Source organism: Phacochoerus africanus, chromosome 9, assembly GCF_016906955.1.
Source record: "Phacochoerus africanus isolate WHEZ1 chromosome 9, ROS_Pafr_v1, whole genome shotgun sequence".
NCBI lineage: Eukaryota > Metazoa > Chordata > Mammalia > Artiodactyla > Suidae > Phacochoerus > Phacochoerus africanus.
The window spans coordinates 58,177,059-58,199,146 of NC_062552.1; the positions used below are offsets into that span (position 1 = coordinate 58,177,059).

The 22,088-nt window shown below is 35.7% G+C and overlaps 1 protein-coding gene across 3 annotated transcripts in view; it reads right to left on the reverse strand.

Moving 5' to 3' along the window:
- Window positions 1-22,088, reverse strand: part of SCAPER (S-phase cyclin A associated protein in the ER) — a 411,590-nt gene that overhangs the window by 332,505 nt on the left and 56,997 nt on the right. For all 3 annotated transcript variants that reach the window (XM_047796974.1, XM_047796976.1, XM_047796975.1), the window contains one exon: window positions 1,747-1,847. In XM_047796974.1, coding sequence (XP_047652930.1) covers window positions 1,747-1,847 — 101 coding nt within the window. The remainder of the gene's footprint in view (window positions 1-1,746; window positions 1,848-22,088) is intronic.

Here is a 22,088-nt window from a genome sequence, read left to right on the forward strand (position 1 = left end):
GGATATTTTCTTACTATTACATCAAGCCTATCAATATTTCCTTTTTTGGTTTTTGCCTTTGTCTTACAAAGTCCTTAACCATAATAAAAATACATACATATTTATCCATTTTTTTTCTCTAAAAACGTACAACTTCAATTTTTACATTTAAGTCTCAAGGCCAGGTGGAATAAATTTTGATGCATGATTTGAGGAATGAAAGATGGATAATGCCATCTACAGGAAACTTAAGGTTGCTTTCTATATCTGGGAGCTGCTTCTGGAGGCAAAAAGGAAAAATGCTGATAAATACTTAAGGTAAAAGGAGTTGCCTCAAGTATACTTTTGAACCATGATGCCAGGGCAAGAACTGCTGTTAAGCATGGACTTGGCCTCAAAAACTTTTTCAATATAATCTTCAACACAGCCACTTCTAGTTTGAAGTTTACAAACAAGAAAAAAAAAATCTAGTTAACTTTTTTAATGCACTGATGGTTATATTACAGACCCTGTTTAGATACAAGAAATAGAAAATCAAGTTAAATAAAAAAGGAAAAAACATTTATTTTAAGGATATAAACTGTACAAGGTCAAGGAGATCCTCAAGGTAGCTCATAAGGATTAGGCTTGGAAAATACAGACTTTAAAGCAACACCCTTAAACTCTCAAAGATCATATCACTTCTCTCATTTCTGCCTCTCTCTGTACATCTATTCCATTTTCTGTGAACCAGCTTTCCTCTGCTTATCTTCACAAGGGCAATAGAGTCACCAATCCCAAATCGGCATGATTATCTCTTAACTTGGTTCAACTCAGTGAAGGAATGTACCCACAATTCCCACCTGACCTAAACATCTTTTACCAAGGGGTAAGGTTGAAACTGCTGGGTACAAAGACAACTAGGTTTGACCCACCCAGGGACTGTGTACAGCAGGCACCATATCAAAATTTTTCACTGTGAAACAAAAATATTAAAAGGAGTAACATATCATGGTTTCCCTGAATGTGGTTTCCTGGCTTCCTGGATTTGTCTCTTAGGATTCCCTTGCTCTCTTGGTTTCCCGCAGGGCTGATACACTAGAATGGGATAAAAGATGTGTTCTCTACAGAATGGTTCTACTCCCTGAGATTGAAACAGGGTTAAATCCAAGGGAAAAAGGAAGCCTTGGCCTTTTTCTCTGGGAAAAAAGGCATCATTATAGCCCCTTGTGAATTGACCCAGTTCACGAGGCCTTGGGTTTCATTTGTAAGTCTAAACTAAATAATAAATTCTTCTTTTGCCTTTGCACATAACCAAAATACTACTAAATCCAGCTGGATTATGTCTGGAACATCTGTGAACTCCCTTTATTCTAGTGTGAGTAGCCATCACCTTTAAACTATACTGTTAAACCTCAACTTTCCTACACTACAGCCAGAAAGATCTTTTAAAAGCACAAATCTGATAGTTTTCTTACTTAAAAGCTTTATGGCTCAAAATAAAGTCTAAAGTTTTTAACATGTCTACAAAGTCCTACCTAATCTGGCCTTCGTCTACTTCTTTAGGGTCATCTCCTGCTATTCTTCCCGTTCTCTTGACTCCAGCCCTGCTACACTCTTAAATCCCTTGACTATACTGTGCTCCCTTACCTCCAAGATACCACATGTACCATCACTTCTACCTGATATTACTCTTTTCTTCTCTTCTTGTCAAACTGTTTCTTGGTATTTCAATAACTGCTTCTGAATCTATTGGTTTCTACAAATACAAAGACCAGAATTCAATACCTGCTTTGAGCATCGGTCTTCTCTAGCTTTTCCTGAAGTTGAATCCAGTCAATCAATGCTTTGAAATCTCTTACATAGTTATCCAGCATCATTAATACCTCCTATTCAGAACAAACAACAAACATTAAATTCTTCTCTGAAACTAAGGAGTTTCAAGAAAAAAATATTAGAGCAAAGGACTTAGGAATTAATAATTTTTACATTATATTCCTTGTTCAGGAAGCAGAAATATAGTTTTTTGGGTTTATTTTCATTTGGTAAGAAATTAGTGAAGCTGACAGTCTAAAAACCAAGAGATGATACTGATACTTCTTCTCAAGACCTTATCAACTATTAACTTTTATTATTGTTAAGTTTAATAAACAGAAAATTGCACAAAACATAAATGTACAGATAAATTATTTCAAATCAAAGACCCATGCAACCACCACCTAGGACGAACAATATAAAACTACCAGTCTCTAAAAGTTCTCTCATGTCTCCCTCTGAATTAATATTCCAATCTCTATTCCAAGGTAACCACTGCTTTGACTGCTAATAGTTTAATTTTGCCTGATTTTGAAATACATATAAACAAACGCATAGAGTATGTAATATTTTGTGGCTTCTCTTGCACATTTGTTTACTAGGTTCATCCATACTGCAGAGTTTACTTGCAATTCATTTATTATTGTCCAATGTCACTACTGAACAGTATTCTATTGCATTAATATTTATTTGCCCAATCTACTGTATCAAAATGTATTGATTGGTATTTATTTTAACATTTACATATCCAGTATTTATCCAATATAATACTGATGAACACTTGAGTGATTTATATATTTGGGACATTACAAATTACATGCTATTACTCACTCATGTACATGTCCTTTGCACATATGGGAAGTCAAACCCCATGCAAATCTGACAGTGGATAAATACATGTCCTAGACTCAAGCCAGGTACTTCTGGGTCCAGAGTTCTGCCTCTAGAGAATAAAATGGCAGTCAGACCCAAGGGAGCCTGTCTGACACCAAAAGTGGAATGACTAAGTCACAGGGTAAGTCTTTGTTCTACTTTAGTATATAACACCAAACTGTTTTCCAAAGTGGTTGCCACTCCCACCAGCAGTGTGTGTTAGCTCTACTTACTCCAGCCACACCTTCATCTACACTTGGTATTGTATACTTTGGGTCTTCTTTGTTGTTTCTTTGTTTTTAACCTGAGCCATTCTGGTTGACAATTATGTAATGTTTTCATTTTCAGCACTTTTTTCATATACTTACTGGTCATCCTCTTTTTGCAAAATGCCTATTAAAGACTCTTGGCCATTTTTCTAGAGTATCAATAGTCTTTCTCTTTTTGATGTACAGAAGATTTTCCTATCTTTTGGCCATGGGCCTTTTGTTGGTAATACGTGTAGCACATATAAACCTGCCTTTTCAATCTAATAGAATGGAATCTTCTGAAGAACATAAATTCCTAGTTTTAAGGTAATCTAATTTATCACTTTTTAACCTAAAGACTGATACTACTTGTGGCATTTTTAAGCAATCTTTTCCTACCACAAGGTCAGGAAGATATTGCCCCAAATTATCTTTTAAAGCATAGTTCTATTTCTAGAGTCTCTCCTCTGTTACATCAGTCTGTTTATCCTTATACCAATACCAAACTATTATACATTGCTACAGCTCTACAATACATCTGAAAACCCAGTAAATTCTCCAGCTATACCTTTGATCTCAAAGTCATCTAGGCTAATTCCAGTTCTTTGCATTTCCATACAAATTTTAGAATCAGCTTGTCAACTTCACAGGAGAAAAAAAATAGAATTTTAGTTGCATTTGTACTGATTCCATAGATGAACTAGAAGAAAATTCACATTTCTGTATCATTTTTCTAGTCTATAATCAGATCTATAGCTCCATATATTTATCTTACTCAATGTGTCTCAATAATATATTACAGTTTTCTGTGTGGAGGCCTTACATATCTTTTGTTAGATTTAACCCCAAGAATAAATGGTAGTTGTTTTAAATTTTTTCGTTTTCATTTTGTTACTGTTGATTTTTTTAATTTTAAACTTGTATCCAGCAACTTTAACTCACTCAATACTTGTAGCAGCTTAGCTTTAGATTCTTCTGTATTTTATATATATATATATAATCTGTGAATAATGACATATTTTTCTCCCTAAACTTTATACCTTTTATGTGTTATTCTTATATTCCTATGCTGGTGAGAATCTTAAGTAAAAGGCTGAACAGAAATAAAGACAGCCAGCCCCTCATGTCTCATTCACAATTTCAGAAGAAAAACTTGCAACATTTCACCATTAAGTTGGATGTTTACTCTAGGATTTTTGGAAGATTACTTGTATCAGTAAGGATGTTCCCTTTTATTCCCTGTTTGCTAGTTTCCTCATGAATAGGTGTTGAATTACATCAAATATTTCTCATAGATCTACTGAGACAATCATACGATTTTTCTTCCTCACTTATCTAATTTGGTAAATAACATTAATTTCATATCCAAATGTTAAAGGAACATTGCAGGACCAAAAGGAACATAACTCAATTGTGATGTACTGTCCAATTTTCAAATCACCAGCTTAAATACCTCATTACTTGCTTTAAGACTTGTGCATCTGTACTCCAGAATGGCCTGTATTTTCCTTTCTCATAAGAGGTTGGCTATCAAAGTTATATTGGAAAGAATTCTTTTTCTACGTTCTAGAACAGTTTGTATAATACTGCCATTTTTTTTCCTTAATTTTTAAAATTGAGATTAATTCACACACCATAAAATTCACCATTTAAAATTATATAATTCAGTCATTTTTAGTATGTATATGAACAGACTTATGCAACTACCTAATTACAGAACATTTTCATCACCCCCAAAATAAACCATTAGCAGTCAATCCCCATTCTCCCCTCTCTTTAGCCCCTGGAAACCATTAATCAACTTTCAGTCTCTAGGGATTGGCCTATTCTGAATCATATAAACAGAATCATATAATACATGGTCTTTTTAGGCTGGCTTGTTTTACTTAACATAATGTTTTCAAGGTTCATCCACCTAGTAGCATATATCCATACTTCATTCTTTTTTTTATAACTAAATAATTACATGAATATACACATTTGTTTATCAGCTGATACACATTCAGGTTGTTTCCAATTTTTGCCTATTATGAATAATGCTGCTATGACCGTTCATATACAAGTTTTTATGTGAACACATGCTCCTAATTCTCTTGGGTATGTAACTGTAAGTGGATTTACTGGGTCACATGGTAACTCTAAGTTTAACATTTAACATTAACTGCCAAGGTTTTTTTCCACAGCAGCTGCACCATTCTACGCTGCCATCAGTAACTTGAGAGGATTTCATGTTCTCCATATCCCCCTGCCAGCATTTGCTGTTTTCTGACTACATGATTTTAGTCATCCTAATGAGGTATAGGTGGTATAATTGTTGTTTTTATTTTCATTTTCACGATGAATAAAAAAGCTTAGTATATATTCATGTGTTTATTGGACATCTGTATATTATCTTTGGAGAGATGCTACTCAAATCTTTTGTCCATTTTTTAATCAGTCTATTTGTCGTTTTTATTGTTGGGCTGTAGGAGTTCTTCATATATTCCATATATTAGACTGTTATCAACATACAGTTTGAAAATATTTTCTCTCACTGTATGAGTTGTCTTTTCACTCAACATTGTCCTATAACATACAAAACTAGGTTTTTAGTTCTGATGAAGGTCAATTTATGTGTTTTTAAATTTGGGTACTTGCACTTTGTGTATCATAGCTAAAAAACTATTGTCTAATCCAGGGTTATAAATATCTACATCTATGCTTCTGACAAAGAATTTCATAGTTTTAGCTCTGACATTTAGGCCTTTGCTCTATTTTCACTTAATTTTTGCATATGGTATGAGGTAGAGATCCAAATCTATTGTTTGTATGTGGATATCCAGTTGTCCTAGCACCATCTGTTGAAAAGACTTTTCTTTCCCATTCAATGGCTTTGGCACCATTGTCAAAAAACAATGGCCAGGCAGGATCACGATAGCAGAGGAATAAGACATGGCGCTCACCTATTCCCACAAACACATCAAAAAAATAAAAAAACTACAATGTAGAAACATTCACACAGAACATCTACTGAATGCTGCAGAAGACCTTAAACCTCTAAAAAGGACAAGAAACCTTCCACATAAAAACTGGGGAGAAAAAAAAGGGGGGGGGGAGAAAAGAGAGAGGAGAAAAGAGAAAAAAAAAAAGGAATCAGGACTGGACCAGCACTCATGAAAAGGAGCTGTGAAAGAAGAAAGAAACCCATATCCTAGAAGGCCACAATCCTAGAGGGGAAACTTCAAAGCCTCAGAGAAAAGCACAGCAGCCGGACTGAGGAGGGCAAAGCAGAAAGGGAGGCACACCGACCATGACTACCATCATCCATTGACACCACAGCCTGAGACACTTGGGCAAGGGCTGGGCACTGAGACTCAGGCTTCAGAGGTCAGTTCTGGGAAAAGGACTAGGGTTGGCTGTGTGGAGACGGCCTGAGGGGATAGGGAGCAGCACGCCATGGGATGTGGAGCTGTATGCCATGGGCTGGGAAGCAGAGCACTGCAGCTGAGGGAACACAGGAGGAGGCTCAGGCCCACCAGAGAAACAAAGCACCATTGTTGGGGAGGGCGAGAGGAGGTGGGATGGGAGTGACAAAGGGATATCTTTCTCTGTGCACATGTGGGCCCTCAGGTGGTGGGGCACCTCTTGCATGAGATATGGTTGGCAAGGGGCAAACTGCCACGGGCATCTCAAATTCCAGAGGTGGGAGTGGCCCACCACCACTAGGGGTCCTTGAATAGGCACTATCTACGGCCCCAGTCACCTCTGGGGTCACCACAGAGGAGGACACATCAAATGAGTGCCACTCATTGCCCTCACTCCCCTGAATGCACATGCCCTGCTGTTGTCACTGCCAAAGGCTCTGGGGGCCGCCAACACCTCCCTGAGGGTCACTGTCACTTCCCAGGGCCCTACAGCAGCCTGAGCCACCTCCCTACAGGTCCTTGCCACTATCAAGGACCTAGCAACCAGGCAATGACTATTAGCCCTACCCACTGCCCCCATTTTCATGGAAGCAAGAACATGCTTTACACTGACACACCCTCTATGAAGAGGATAACAGCCTGCACATACTGAGGAAAGCAACAATAAGCATACGAACCAAAAGCAGCCCCCAAGGCAAAAAAAAAAAAAATACTAAGCCCTCACAAACTACCCAGGGGTACTCTCACATATAAATAGCCCTCTAAGACTACAGCAGCAGTTGTCTTCCTAAACTCACAGAATAAGAAAAATATAAGCAACATGAAAGAGCTCAGGAACCATTCCCAGTTAAAAGAACAGGAGAGTTCCCCTGAAGGTGCAAAGAGTGAAACAGAACTCTGCAGTCTAACAGACACCAAGTTCAAAAAGGAGAAAGTGAAAATCCTGAATAATTAAGAGCAAATATAAAGGAATTAAGAGCAGATCCAAACAGTAATGCAGATTAATTTAGAAAGGAACTAGGAACTATATGAAGGAGCCAAGAAAAACTAGAAAAATCATTTGCAGGGTGGCAAGCTGAGTTAAAGGCATTGGTGAGCAGAATGAACAAATGAACAGAGGAGCAAATAAAATGCTTACAAGCTTTTGTACAGCAAAGGAAACCATAACAAACTGAAAAAACAGTCTATGGAATGGGAGAAAATGGTTGCAAACAATACAACCAACAAGGGCTTAATCTCCAAAATATACAAACAATACTTAGATAACTCAACAGCAAAAAACAAACAAACAAACAAACAAAAACCCAGAGTTCCTGTTGTGGCAAAGAGTTAATGAATCCCACTAGTATCCATGAGGATGTGGGTTCAAACCCTGGCCTCACTCAGTGGGTTAAGGATCCGGCATTGCTGTGAGCTGTGGTGTAGGTCACAGACTCAACTTGGATCTGGCATTGCTATGGCTGCAGCCCCATTTTGACTCCCTAGCCTGGGAATTTTCATATGCCCCAAGTGCGGCCCTAAAAAAGCAAAAAGCAGGAGTTCCCGTTGTGGCGCAGTGGTTAACGAATCCAACTAGGAACCATGAGGTTACGGGTTGGGTCCGAGGCCTTGCTCAGTGGGTTAAGGATCCGGCATTGCCGTGAGCTGTGGTGTAGGTTGCAGACGCAGCTCGGATCCCACGTTGCTGTGGCTCTGGCATAAGCCGGCAGCTACAGCGCCCATTAGACCCTTAGCCTGGGAACCTCCATGTGCCGCAGGAGCAGCCCAAGAAATGGCAAAAAACAAAGAAAAAAAAAGGCAAAACGCAAAAAAAAACCCACAAAAAACAACTGAAAAATGGGCAGAAGACCTAAATAGACATTTCTCCAAAGAACACTTGTGGATGGCCAACAGGTACATGAAAAAATGCTCAACATCACTAATTATTAAAGAAATGCAAATCAAAACTACAATGAGGTACTACCTCACGCTGGTCAGAATGGCTATCATTAATAAGTCTATAAATAACAAATGCTGGAGAGGGTGTGGAAAAAAGGGAGCCCTCCTACACTATTGGTGGGAATGTAAATTGGTACAACTATGGAAAATAGTATGGCGGTTCCTCAGAAAACTAAATATAGGACTACCATATGATCCAGCAGTCACACTCCTGGGCATATATCCAGAAGAAACTTTCATTCAAAAAGATACATGCACCACTATGTCCACTGCAGAACTATTCACAATAGCCAAGACATGGAAACAACCTAAATGTCCATTGACAGAGGACTAGATTAAGAAGATGTGGTACATACACACAATGGAATACTACTCAGCCTTAAAAAAAGAACAAAATAATGCCATTTGCAGCAACATAGATGGAATTGGAGATTCTCGTACTAGGTGAATTAAGTCAGAAAGAGAAAGACAGATATCACATGATATTACTTGTATGTGGAATCTAAAATGCAGCACAGATGAGCCTATCTATAGAACAGAAACAGACTCACAGACATGGATGGCAGACTTGTGGTTGCTAAGGGGGAGGGGGAGGACAGGGGACTGGTATGGATTGGGAGTTCAGGGGTAATAGACACAAACTGTTTTATTAAGAATGGATATTGTGATGATCATTGTACAACTATAAATGCAATAAATTCACTGAGTAATAAAAAAGAAAAAAGAATGGATAGACAATGAGGTCCTGCTGTAAAGCACAAGGAACTAGGTGCAATCACTTGTGATGGAACATGATGAAAGATAGTATGAAAAAGAATGTGGAGATGTATGACTGGGTCACTTTGCTGTACAGAGAAACTGACAGAACAATGTTAATCAACTATAATAAAAAATTTTTAAGTAAATAAAAATAAAGATTAAAAAACAATGGCCAAAGACATGTGGATTTGTTTCTAGGTTCTCAATGCTACTCCCTTGCTCTATATGTCTATCCTTGTTCTGGTACATTGTTTTGATTACTATAGCTTTGAAGTAAGTTTTGAATTCAGAAAGTGTGGCTCCTCCAACTTTGCTATTTTTCAGTATCTTTTGGCTATCTATCTTTGCACATGAATTTTAGCATCAGGTTACTTTGTTTCTGCAAAGAAGGTGATTAGAATTTGAGACAGAACTATTTCTTTGGGGAATACTTCCATCTTAAGTTTTGCAATCCATGAGTTCAGAAGTCTTTCCCTTCATTTCTTCTAATGATATTTTACAGTTTTCAGTATACAAGTCTTATACTTGTTTGGTTAAATTTATTCCTAAATGTTTTATTCTTTTTAATGAATAATTAAATATGAATTTATAATGAAACTATAATGAAATATTATCATGAAATTACTATAAGAAAACTGCCTTCTTAATTTCTTTTTTCAATTTTTTCATTGCTAACATCTAGAAATACTACTAATTTTGCTCACTGATCTTATATCCTATAACCTTACTAAATTTATTAGTTCTAAAAGTTGTGTGTGTGTGGATTCTTTAAGGTTTTCTATAAATAGAACCACGTCATCTGCAAATATTTTTACTTCTTCCTTTCTATCTAGATGCCTTTTTCTTTTTCTTGTCAATTGGCTTGGCTAAAACCTTGAGTGCAACACTGAATGGAATTGGTGAGAGCAGAGGCCATCGTTTTTGTTCCTGATCTTGGCGGTGGGCGGGGAGGTAATCTTTCACCATCAAGAATAGTATTAGTTATGGGTTTTTCATATATGCGATTTATCAAGGTAGGAAGTTCTCTGCTATTCCTAGTTTGTTGAGTGCTTTTATTATGAAAGGTTGTTGAATTCTATACAATATTTATCTGCATATGGGGATGATCATGTGTTTCTTTTTCCCCTTCATTCTATTAATATGGTCTATTACACTGATTGATATTCACATGCTGAACCATTCTGGAATAAATCCCACTGGGTCTAGGTATATAATCTTTTTTTATGTGCTGCTGGATATAGTATGCTGGCACTTTGCATCTATATTTATATGGAATATTGGTTTACTGGCATAATTTTTACCTTCAGTGTTTATAAGAATTCACTGTAAAACCACTAAAGTTAGAATTATTTGGGGGTGGGTGTTTTTATTTACAAATTCAATTTCACCAATAATTACAAGTCTTGTAGCTTTTCAATTTTTTGTCACTCTGTTTTTCTAGAAATTAATACCTTTCATCTAAATTTTCAAATTTATAGGCAGAAAGTCAATGTCAACACTTTCATATTGTTTTGCTTAATGTTCTGAAATAATTTCAAACTTACAGAAAAACTGCAAGAATAATAAAAAGAGCTCCCTTATACTTATCAGCAAGATTCCTCAACAGTTAACACTTTGACACATTTGCTATGTCATTCTCTCCATATATAATTTCTTTCTGAACCAATGACATTAAGTTGCAGACATGATGCCACAGTACTCCTAAATACTTCAGAGTAAACCTCCTAAAAAAAACAAAGACACCCCCTCACCAATATAATCACACCATAATCATCAAATCAGGACAGTAACACAGTAACACTGATACAACACTACCAATAATCCACAGAATCCACTCAAATTTTACCAACTGTTCCACTACTATACTTTAGAATCTAATCCCCAGGATCATGCATTGTATTTAATAGTCCTGTCTCCTTCATTCGGTTACATTTCTTCCTCAGTCTTTCATGACCTCATAGTTTTAAAGAATACAGGGCAATTATTTTATAATACATCAATCAATTTAGGTCAAATTAAATTAGTAATTATCTGGAATACCATATTAGTGATGTGTGTTCTTCTTAGTAGATTATATAAAGAGATACCTGCCATGTCCTTTTACTGGTGATAATAACTTAGATGATTTGATTAAATGGAGAACCAACTCCTTCATTTAAACTTATTTTTCTTTGTAATTAATATTTATAGAATATTTTGTAACTATGTAAATATCCTGTTCTTCAACAAAATTTCACCCAGCAATTTTAAATCCATTAGTGATTCTTGCCTAAACAAATTCTAATAGTTAAATGATAATGTTATAATTCCACCATTCCTTCTATATTTATTATTTAGCATTCTACTATAGGAAAGGTGCTTTCCTATCTCCCTTATTTGCCTATTTATTCATTTATTTATTTATATTAGTATGAGTTCATCAATTCATTACTGAATGATCCATTAGTATCATTTGTTTTGATGATCAAATTGACACAGAATTGGCCAATGGGAAGCCCTTGATGCTGGCTCATAGTCTGACATGTCCCCATCGTGTCAGCATTTCTTAAATTTCTGTCACAAAAAGTTTTCTCATGCACATCTTGTGGTTTCCCTGCCTCTGCCCTGGAATCAGCCATTTCTCAATGCAGCTCTGGTTCTTTTTTGCTTTGTAGAATGATATCTTGACCAAGATTAGGTGTTTAATGATAACTGTGTGTCAATGTTTCAAGGTACTCTCAGTAGAAATATGAACACACATATATACACATATACACACGTACACCTATTTCTATATCTAGCTATGTGTAGCTACAAAAACTTGTGAGTTTATAACAATGCTTCCAAATTCTAATAAACCACCTAGAGTTTCATTCTAAACATCCCCTTTTCCAAATTTGTAAATCCTTTCTTTGAAAATGAGAATGTTCTTCCCTTCATCTTCAATATATTAACTTATTTTCTTAATATTTCTTATGCAACCAATCCAAATCTGCCAGCCACTTCTAATACATATTTTTTAATTTGGTGGGAGATGAATAAAATAAAGAACCCTTTTATTTTTAATGTCCTATAGGACCTATAGTAATGTTACCTTTTTCATCCCTGCTAGCAGTATTAGCAGTTAATGTTACCTTTTTCAACATAAACACTGGTTTTCATACCTTCTACCTCCTTTGTTTTTTTTTTTTTTTTTTTTTTTTGGCTTTTTAGGGGCACACTCACAGCTTATGGAGGTTCCCAGGCTAGGGGTCAAATTGGAGCTGTAACTGCTGGCCTACACCACAGCCACAGCAACACAGGATCTGAGCTGCATCTGCAACCTACACCACAGCTCACAGCAATGCCAGATCCTTAACCCACTGAGCAAAGCCAGGGATCCAACCTGCGTCCTCATGGATGCTAGTCAGATTTGTTAACCACTGAGCCACAATGGGAACTCCCTAATTCCTTTTATTTATTAGCCATAGCAGCAGCTTCTGACTTTGATGCTGTTCTCTGATATATGACAGTTCTATTTTATTAATTTTGTGCTCTTATCTTTATCATTTTCTTCCCTCTGATTTCTTTGATTTTAGTTTACTTTTTTCTCCTAACTTCCTAAGATGGATACTTAGATATCGACTTTCAGTTTTTATTTCATTTCAAATATACACATTTTAGCACTATACAATTTCCTGTAAGCATAATTTAGGCTCCATCTCACATACACTGTTTTGTATTCATTTCAAAATATTAACCAATCAGACTCACTTGGATGGGGCTTTGAATCTCAAGCAAGTAAGGCAAAGATGAAGAGGCAATGGTATTGTTAAAAAAGAAAAAAAAAAAGCAATTCATCATAGCCAGATGATGCAAAACCTCCCTTGGTTTCTATTTTCTAAATCTGATTCATTGACTTCAGTATCATATCTGTGAACTACCCAATAACTTCCCAATAAATTATTTTCTTCTACTTAAATCAGCTAGAGTTTATTTCTGTTGCTAGCTACCAAGAGCCTGACTGATAAGCCAATGTAAGCACAATTTAAGGAGGCTAAATAAAGCAGAACATAATAAAACAAGTATGATAATAAGAAAGACCTTAACATCATGTCATAAGAGAAATATAGTAAGAACCTGATGACTAGACTTTAAAATACTAAAGGGATGCTATGAAAGACATCTTTACATGTAAGAGAGCTTGCCATAAAAGGATATTATTTCTGTAAAAATATTTAAAAATGACAGATTTTTACCTGGCAGAGCTTTCTCAAAAGAGAATTAGTTACCAGAGGGAATATGGTCAAGGGTAACTGTGTGATAAGTGGGTGGATTAGACATTAGAGTCTACGATTTACTCACCAAATACGATTTACTCACCAAATGCAAATTTGTTAGGAACCCACTATGTGCCCAACTACTGAATCTACGAAAACTCAACCAACAAGAGAGATATTCTAGGAGTTCCCATCATGGCTCAGTGGTTAACGAATCCGACTAGGAACCATGAGGTTGCGGGTTCATCCCTGGCCTTCCTCAGTGGGTTAGGGATCCACGTTGCCGTGAGCTGTGGTGTAGGTCGCAGACACACCTTGGATCCTGTGTTGCTGTGACTCTGGAGTAGGCTGGCGGCTACAGCTCCAATTAGACCCCTAGCCTGGGAACCTCCATATGCCGTGGGAGTGGCCCTAGAAAAGGCAAAAAGACAAAAAAAAGAAAGAAAAGAAAAGAGAGGTATTCTATGCTTTGAAACACTAATAGCATGCCAGCAAATGCTGCTTTTTAGCCTGAGTGAACTGAACAGATATTTCCTCAGATGCCCAATGTAACATTTATCAATGCTACTTCCTGACAGAATAAAATTATAGTCTGTAATCCCTCTTATTTCTATCTTCTCTTGTCTTTAGACAAATTTATTCTAAAGAACTGGCTGAATAAGAAAAACTAAACTGCAAAATATATTAAAGAATAAGCAAATCCCAGAGAATTATCTGAGTGATGAAGTCACACTGTCTATAGTCAGCCACTTCATTTTAAAGATAATATTGAGGCTCGGTGATCTGCTTATGGTGGCACAGAACCCAAACCCCACTGACCTCTGGTCCACTGCTCTTTCTGCTAAGTCATATTTCCAAGACTTCCCACACCAGCAACAAGAAAAATAAAAAGAAGAATGAAAAAAATGACTGGAAAATCCATTATCAAGTGTTTATTTCCCTCCAATGTTCTTTATTAACATTTTTTATAACCACTTCTAAACACAGTTTCTGAAATGAAAGTAAAAAAATAATAATAATGCTTAGTCCCTTCTAAATAATCTTCAATTCTAACATATATGTGATATCATCAGTTTAAAAAGAAATATATTTGGAAAAGTAAATGCTTACAATTTTATCAGCATTTCTCAAGAAACAGAAACAACCTAGATGCCTTTCAACACAGGAATGGATAAAGGAGCTGTGGTACATACATACAATGGAATATTAGTCATAAAAAGGAATGAAATAATGCCACTTGCAACAAGGATGGATCTAGAGATTATCATACTAAGTGAAGTTAATCAGACAGAGAAAGACAAACATCATATGATATCACTTATATGTGGTTATCTAAAAAAAAGGCACAGAAATGAACTTATATATATATGAGTCCAAAAACAAATAAGAACCAAAACAGATTCATAGACTTTGAAGACAAACTTAGGGTTACCAAAGTGGATGGGTGGGGGAAGGGATGGACTGGGGGGTTGGGACTGGTGTATGTACACTGTAGTGTACTGAATGATAGGGGAACTGCTATATAGCACAAGGAACTCTATCCAATATTCTGTGATAATCAATATGAGAAAACAATCTGGAAAAGAACGGATGTGTGTATACATATAACTAAATCACTCTGTTGTACAGCAGAAATTATCTCAACATTGTAAATCAACTATACTTCAATAAAACTTTTTTAAAAATCTTTTAAAAAATAATAAGATTTTACAGCATTTCTTATGCAACTGATACAAGGCTAAAAATATCAAAAGCAATTCTGCATGATTTAAAACCAGTTTTCAATAATATGATGGGTTACTTGCATTCTGTTCATCAAATACCGCATCTGCACTGACACTGAGCTTCCAAAGATAAAATTTAAATTGACTATATTTCACAGGGAATCATTTCTAAATCAGTTTATCTAGGATGAACAGATCATCTGTGCTCCACCGTATATACTCATTATAATTACCATACTGCACTCTAATTTTTTTCGTTGGATAATCCAAAATAACATTACTACAATTCTACATTCTCTCAAAGACTTTCTTCTTAGCACTTACTAGTTTTACATATGAATAGCATATGTAAGAGTTAAAAATTAAAAGCACAGGCCACGGAGATCCACTCCATTGCTCAGAATGGGAAATTGATCTCAAGTGTAACTATGTATAGATATTGCTTAATTGGCCAAAGCTATCATTTAAATGAATGACAAAGAACTTCTACAGTGTATTCACTTTATCAGTATGATACCATTCTCACCTTGCTATAAAGACGCGTCTCATTTTACCATAAAAGGCAACTTTCCAATACTTGCAGAAGATAACTACCAGAAAATGCCAAAGAGTTATAAAAATGATTATGTTTTATAAACAAATTACTTTTCCATAACAAAATCTTAGACTGATGTTTTAGTATCAGTGGCAATCAAAGACTCAGAAATACTTTTCATTTATAAATGTTTTTAAAAATACAGGTACACTTTGGAAATCAGACCTAAGATTAGGAATATGTCAAATTATTCATAAATGAAATACAGTATCAATCTCATTTTAGTCATAAAAGTTACATCCTACTTTAAAGACTGTTCTGAACCAAGAAGTATTATTTATTTTCTTTCGAAGGTAATCTTTAGTGCCAAACCACTGGTAATAGAAGTCTCCTACAATCAGAAAAAATAGAAATTTTTAAATTTAGTTGACTCCCTCTTGTCAATTCTATTAATGCAATTCAAATTCTTTAACTAAATTCATTCAACTTAAATCATGTACCTGAGGGTATAGAACAATTTAATCAGAATAATTTATTTCAAAAATTTTCTACTAATATCCCTTTTTGCTAAAAAACAAAAGAGAGAAAGCAAAAAGCCTCTAAAAGGCAAGAATATAAGCAGCTATACTTCTGATAAAAGTTGGCACAGAGAAAGTATATTTGGTAGCTTAAACAACCTAATTTAAGGAACGTTTAGCTCAACATTATCAGAAATAATCAGAGTGGTACCATGCAGCTGTAATCCGAGTCATGTTTTACGAACAAGGGAATACAAACAGGACAAGCAGCTGGAGCAGCCTCACAGTCACTGATGCACATCTTTCTCCTTGCAGCTATGAAGGCCATTTTGTCAAGCAGGATGAAACAGAACAAAAGTGGCTCTGAAAGTAATGTTATAGGCATTCAGATAACTACATATAGATGTACAGCTAAAATTACCAATTAGTTTACCAATTGGCTGCAACGGATTCGATTGGTTTGTAACTAATTCTAGTTACTGGCGCACAGAGCAGGATGGTTGGCGCCATCTCTTTGTCCTCCTGACACACAATACTAGTGTACAGACCCCTTGGGCCCAGGACATCAATACAGCCCTCCAATTCAGCTGCAGGAATGCGCACAGTGGTGCACCTCTGTGGTTATGAAGGGATGGAACGAGCATCACACGTAAAGTCACTGATAAAGGGAATCGTATGAAAGAAGGAGCTTTACAAAAAGTGAAACAAGTTTTTAAGAGCATTAGTTTTTAAAAAAACAGCTAATCTAATTTTTTAAAAGCTACTAATAAAATAAGTAGTTCAAAAGAGAAATCATCTCTAAGAGGTACATGCCTCCAATTGCAAAATAAATAAGCCATAGGGATGAAATATACAGCATTTGCAATATGGTCAACAACATTGCAATAACTATTGAGGGGACAGATTATTAGACTTGGGATCATTTCACAATGTATGTAAATATAAAATAACAATGTTGTACATCTGAAAATAAAAGAATATTGTGCATCAATTATATTTCAATAACCAAACAGCAAAAGTGCAAAAAAAGGGCAATCATCTGAAAGCAAAACAGCAAGTAAACCACTTTCAAAACTGTCTAATAATATTCACAGTCATCTTCAATCCTTTATCCTTCACTCCATTCAGGTATCTCCCATTAATTTACAATGTACATAACCTGGAAAAAGAATACATAATATGTTCAACAAATTAAAGTCTATAAATAAAAAGCTGCTAATGGAAACCATTCTCCCATGATTTAATCCCTACCAGGATTTTTCTGGACAAATAAAATTTGCAGTTGCCTGGCCAGTGGTAAAAATATTTTACTGTAGTGGCTGACTCATTTTTACCTTAACTCATTTGCAAGTTAGCTTAACTAGAAGCTTTACTCTTATATATAGTACTTCCCACTATTAAAACTGAGATGTATTACAACTAAGAATAAGTAGATAAAGATGCTCAAAAAAATTGCGCTAAAGCTCAAAATCAATGTACTCAAGTTCAAATTCCCCACTGAAGTCTGCATGATAACAACTGCTTGAGGCATTTTTTATTTTTTGCCTGAAATATTCTCCCAATACCAAACTAAAAGCTTTTATTCAGGCTGAAGGTCCTCAGCCCTCATCTATCCAAACTCTTCATTTATGAACACAAAGGTAGGATGAGGTTTGATGATTTTTTTCAAAGTCATGCAACTAGTATAGAGGAAGCACTAAAATAACTAAAATAAAGAATTCCATGAGATCTACTACTCTCCTTTCAAGGGACAGCACAAATATCACATGTAAAATCTCTACCACAATTCTACAGCCTGAAGTCATCCTTCTTTCTACGAATACCAGCATGTACAATAACCAATGTTAACACATATTCGAAATTCTTAAAATGCTATTCATGAACCAGAGAGGGAAAAAAGACTTTTCTCTCTCAAGCCACATATATTTGTCATAATGCATCTCACATCCTAAGAGACTACGCCTCTATTAAACACTTAAAAATAGTAAGCAAAGGAGAGATGCATGGAGTACAACTGTATGTTACTGCAACTATATCTCATCCTCTTCTGAAGCAGAAAATAAGAAGCCTCTTGCCTAAGAATATGGGGCAAGATTTCCTGGGATACAACTTTTTTGGAAAATCCATTTCCTAAAGATTTACGTTTCCCAAGACCAAATTCCTTGATTTGCCCCAGGGAATCAGTAAATTCCTGCTAAACAGCCTTCACTCAAACAACAGAACACCACTGTTACTCAGTAAATATAGATTCATTGTTCATGTTTTTTATTTTTTTGTCTTGTTCTATTCAGCTATCTTACTTTATGTACTGTGATATACTTAATTTTTTTATGGGAATCATGGAAAGAAAGGAAGTGCCTAACTAATTTAGTTGTGACAGGAGTCATTCCAACAAGGGGCTGAAGTCTGAGATAGATAGAGCAGAGCAGGTTGACAGGAGTTGAAGCCAGCTACTAGGAGATAAGATCAGAATACCAGGCAATAGGTACTGAGCAAAAACCTTGACAAGGTTCATAGAGGGGATTAAATCAAATAAATAGGATGCAAGTATCCAGATAGGCTGAAGCCATAGGCATGGTCAGAAGAGACTGATGATCTGGAGGTCAAACATGTTGCTACAATCAAGAATGGTGACCAAATTATGAGTCCTGATGAATGAAATCTGGTGAAAACAATACAGAAGACAACAACAGAGACATTTCTAATGAACCTCATCATCCTCAGAGGAGACTAATTGACTAAATCTCTCTTAGAATGGTTATCTATGACAGCTTTTTCTAACTTTTCAGGGAGGAAGTTAAATTTCCAAGTCTGTGTCATCATCCCTCTATGATCCCTTCTCATTCATGTTAAGACTGCAGAGTTTAAGTGAAATAGAAATTAATCAGAGATGTGTAGTATATATTTTTCAGGTCATAATCATCATAAAATTTGATGAAAGTTATAAGCCCTTTACTCAAAATAATACACATGAACAAAATAATTTCACAATACCTTCAGATGATTCAAACACACGAATCTAAGAACCTCAGTTTAAGAATCCCTACTATAGACATTTTCCAGGATGGAATATACACTAGGACACAAATTAAGTCTCAATAGGTTTTAAAAGATAAATATAAAAGTATATTCTTCAACCACAAAGAGGATGAAGTTAGAAATCAAAACTGGAAAATATACAAATTTTTGAAAATTAAACAACACTCAAATAGCACATGGAGCAAAGAAAATCTCACATGAATATCAGAAAATAATTACAGACAAGTGAAAATTACAGTATAACATATCAAAACTTATAGAGCACAGCTAAAGCAGTGAGTGCTCAGAGGAATATTTATACCTATAAATGCTTACCCTAAAAATAAGAAAGATCACAAAAAAAACACTTTACAACTTGAGAGGCTAAGAAAGAAAAATGAACTTATTTCAAAGCTGGCAGAAAGGCATAAGGTTACAGCAGCGAGAAACAAAATAGAGAATTTTTTAAAAATAGAAAATAATTAATGAAATGAAAAATAATTTCTTTGAAAAGACCGCCAAAACTTATAAAACTTTGCACTAGATGGACTTTAAAAAAAGAGAGACTTCAAATTACTAAAATCATAAATGAAAGTGGGGGAGATTTCACTGTCACACAGCTTGGGTTGCTGCAGAGGCATAGGTTCAATCCCCAGCCCAGCACAGTGGATTAAAGAATCCAGCATTACCACAGCTGTGGCATAAGTCACAGCTAGAGCATGGATTCAATCCCTAGCCCAGAATTTCTATATGCCATGGGTGTGGCCATAAATAAATTTAAAAAAAGAAAGGAAATGAAAGTGGGGACAAATTACTACCAATTGTACAGAAATTAAAAGGATTATTAGAGACTACTATGAATAACTGCATGCCAACAAACTGGATAACCCAGATGAAATGGACAACTTTCTAGAAAATGCAAAACCCACCAAGACTAAATCATGAAGAAATACCTGAATAGATTTCTAACTAGTAGGACAAATGAATCAATAAAAATCTCCAAATAGAGAAAAGTCCGGAACCTGATGGCTGCAATGGTGAATTCCACCAAACATTTAAAGAACAGCTACAAATCCTTCTTAAACTTTCCCATAAAACTGAAAAGGAGTGAGTATTTCCAAAAAAAGTGAAAAAGAGTGAGTATTTCCTAACACATTCTATAAGGTCAGCTTAACTCTGATACCAAACCCAGACAGAGGAGTTCCCACTGTGGCTCAGTGGTAATGAATCCAACTAGTATCAATGAGGACATGGACTTGATCCCAGTGGGTTGATCCGGCGTTGCCTCGAGCTGTGGTGTAGGTCACAGATGAAGCTCCTTGGATCTGGCATTGCTATGGCTGTGGCATAGGCCAGTAGCTACAGCTCAGATTCAACCCCTAGCCTGGGAACTCCCATTGCCACAGGTACAACCCTAAAAATAAAAAAAAGAAAAACCCAGGAGTTCCCATCATGGCGCAGTGGTTAATGAATCCAACTAGAAACCATGAGGTTGTGGGTTCGATCCCTGGCCTTGCTCAGTGGGTTGAGGATCTGGCATTGCCGTGAGCTGTGGTATAGGCTGTGGCTCGGATCTGGCGTTGTGGTGGCTCTGGTGTAGGGCAGTGGCTACAGTTCCGATTAGACCCCTAGCCTGGGAATCTCCATATGCCACGGGAGCAGCCTGAGATAAGGCAAAAGGACCAAAAAAAAAAAAAAAAAAAAAAGACAAACCCAGACAGAGACACTACAAGAAAACTACTGATCAATATCATTTATGAACACTGATGCAGAAATCCTCAAAACAATACTAGCAAATAGAATTCAGTAGCATACTAAAAGGATTAGACACCATGACCAAGTGTGATTTATTCCTGGAATGCAAAAATGGTTCAAAATGTAAATATCAACCAATGTAATATGCTATATCAATAAAGTGACAGGAAAAACTAGATGATCATCTTCATTGAAGCAGAAAAAGCATTTGACAAAAATCAGCACCCTTTCATGATTAAAAAAAAAAACACACACTCAACAAACTAGGTATAAAAGCAAATTACCTAACACAATAAAATCCTTATGCAGAAAATCTACAGCAAATACACTAAATGGTGAAAGACTGAAAGCTTGTCCTCTAAGAAAAGGAACAAGGCTAGAATATCTGAATTCACCACTTTTTTTTTTCAACAAAGTACTGGAAGTTTGAGCCAGAGAAATTAGGAAAGAAAAAGAATAAAATCATTCCAGTTGGAGGGAAGAAGTACTACCTCTGTTTGCAGATGTTATTATCTTGTATGTAGAAAACCCTAATGACACCACAAAAAAAAAAGTGGTTAAAACTAATAAATGAATTAAGCCAAGTAGCAGGATGCAAAGCCAACATACAAATATCAGTTGCATTTTTTAATATACTACAAATGGACATTATAGAAAGAAATGCAGAAATTCCAGTTGCAATACCATCAAAAAGAACAAAACCCAGGCATTAACTTAATCAAGAAGATGAAAGATTTGTACAGTAAATCTACCATAGCTAAAAGAAATTAAAGAAGACATAAATAAATGGAAACATATCCCCTCTTCGCAAAATGGAAGACTTAACACTATTAAAATATCAATACTACCCATAGCAATGTACAAATTCAAAGCAATCCCAAGTGTTGCAAAAATACAAAAACCCATTCTAAAATTCACATGAAATTTCAAAGGAACCTAAGGACCCAAAAAAACCCTGAAAAAGACCAACAAAGCTAGAGGACTCACACCTTCTATTTCAATACCTACTACAAAGCTATAATAATCAAAACAATGTGGCAGTGACAAAAACACAAATATGTAGACCAATGGAATAAAGAGCCTAGAAATAAATCCTCACATATATATGTCAAATGATTTTTGACAATAGCGCTAAAACCATTCAATGGGGAAAGGACAGACTTTTTCAACAAATGATGCAAGGAAAACTGGATATTCACATGCAAAAGAATGAAGTTGGGCCCTTACCTAATATCATACACTAAAATTAATTCAAAATGGATTAAAGACATAAATGTGAGATGCAAAACTATAAAGCTCTTAGAT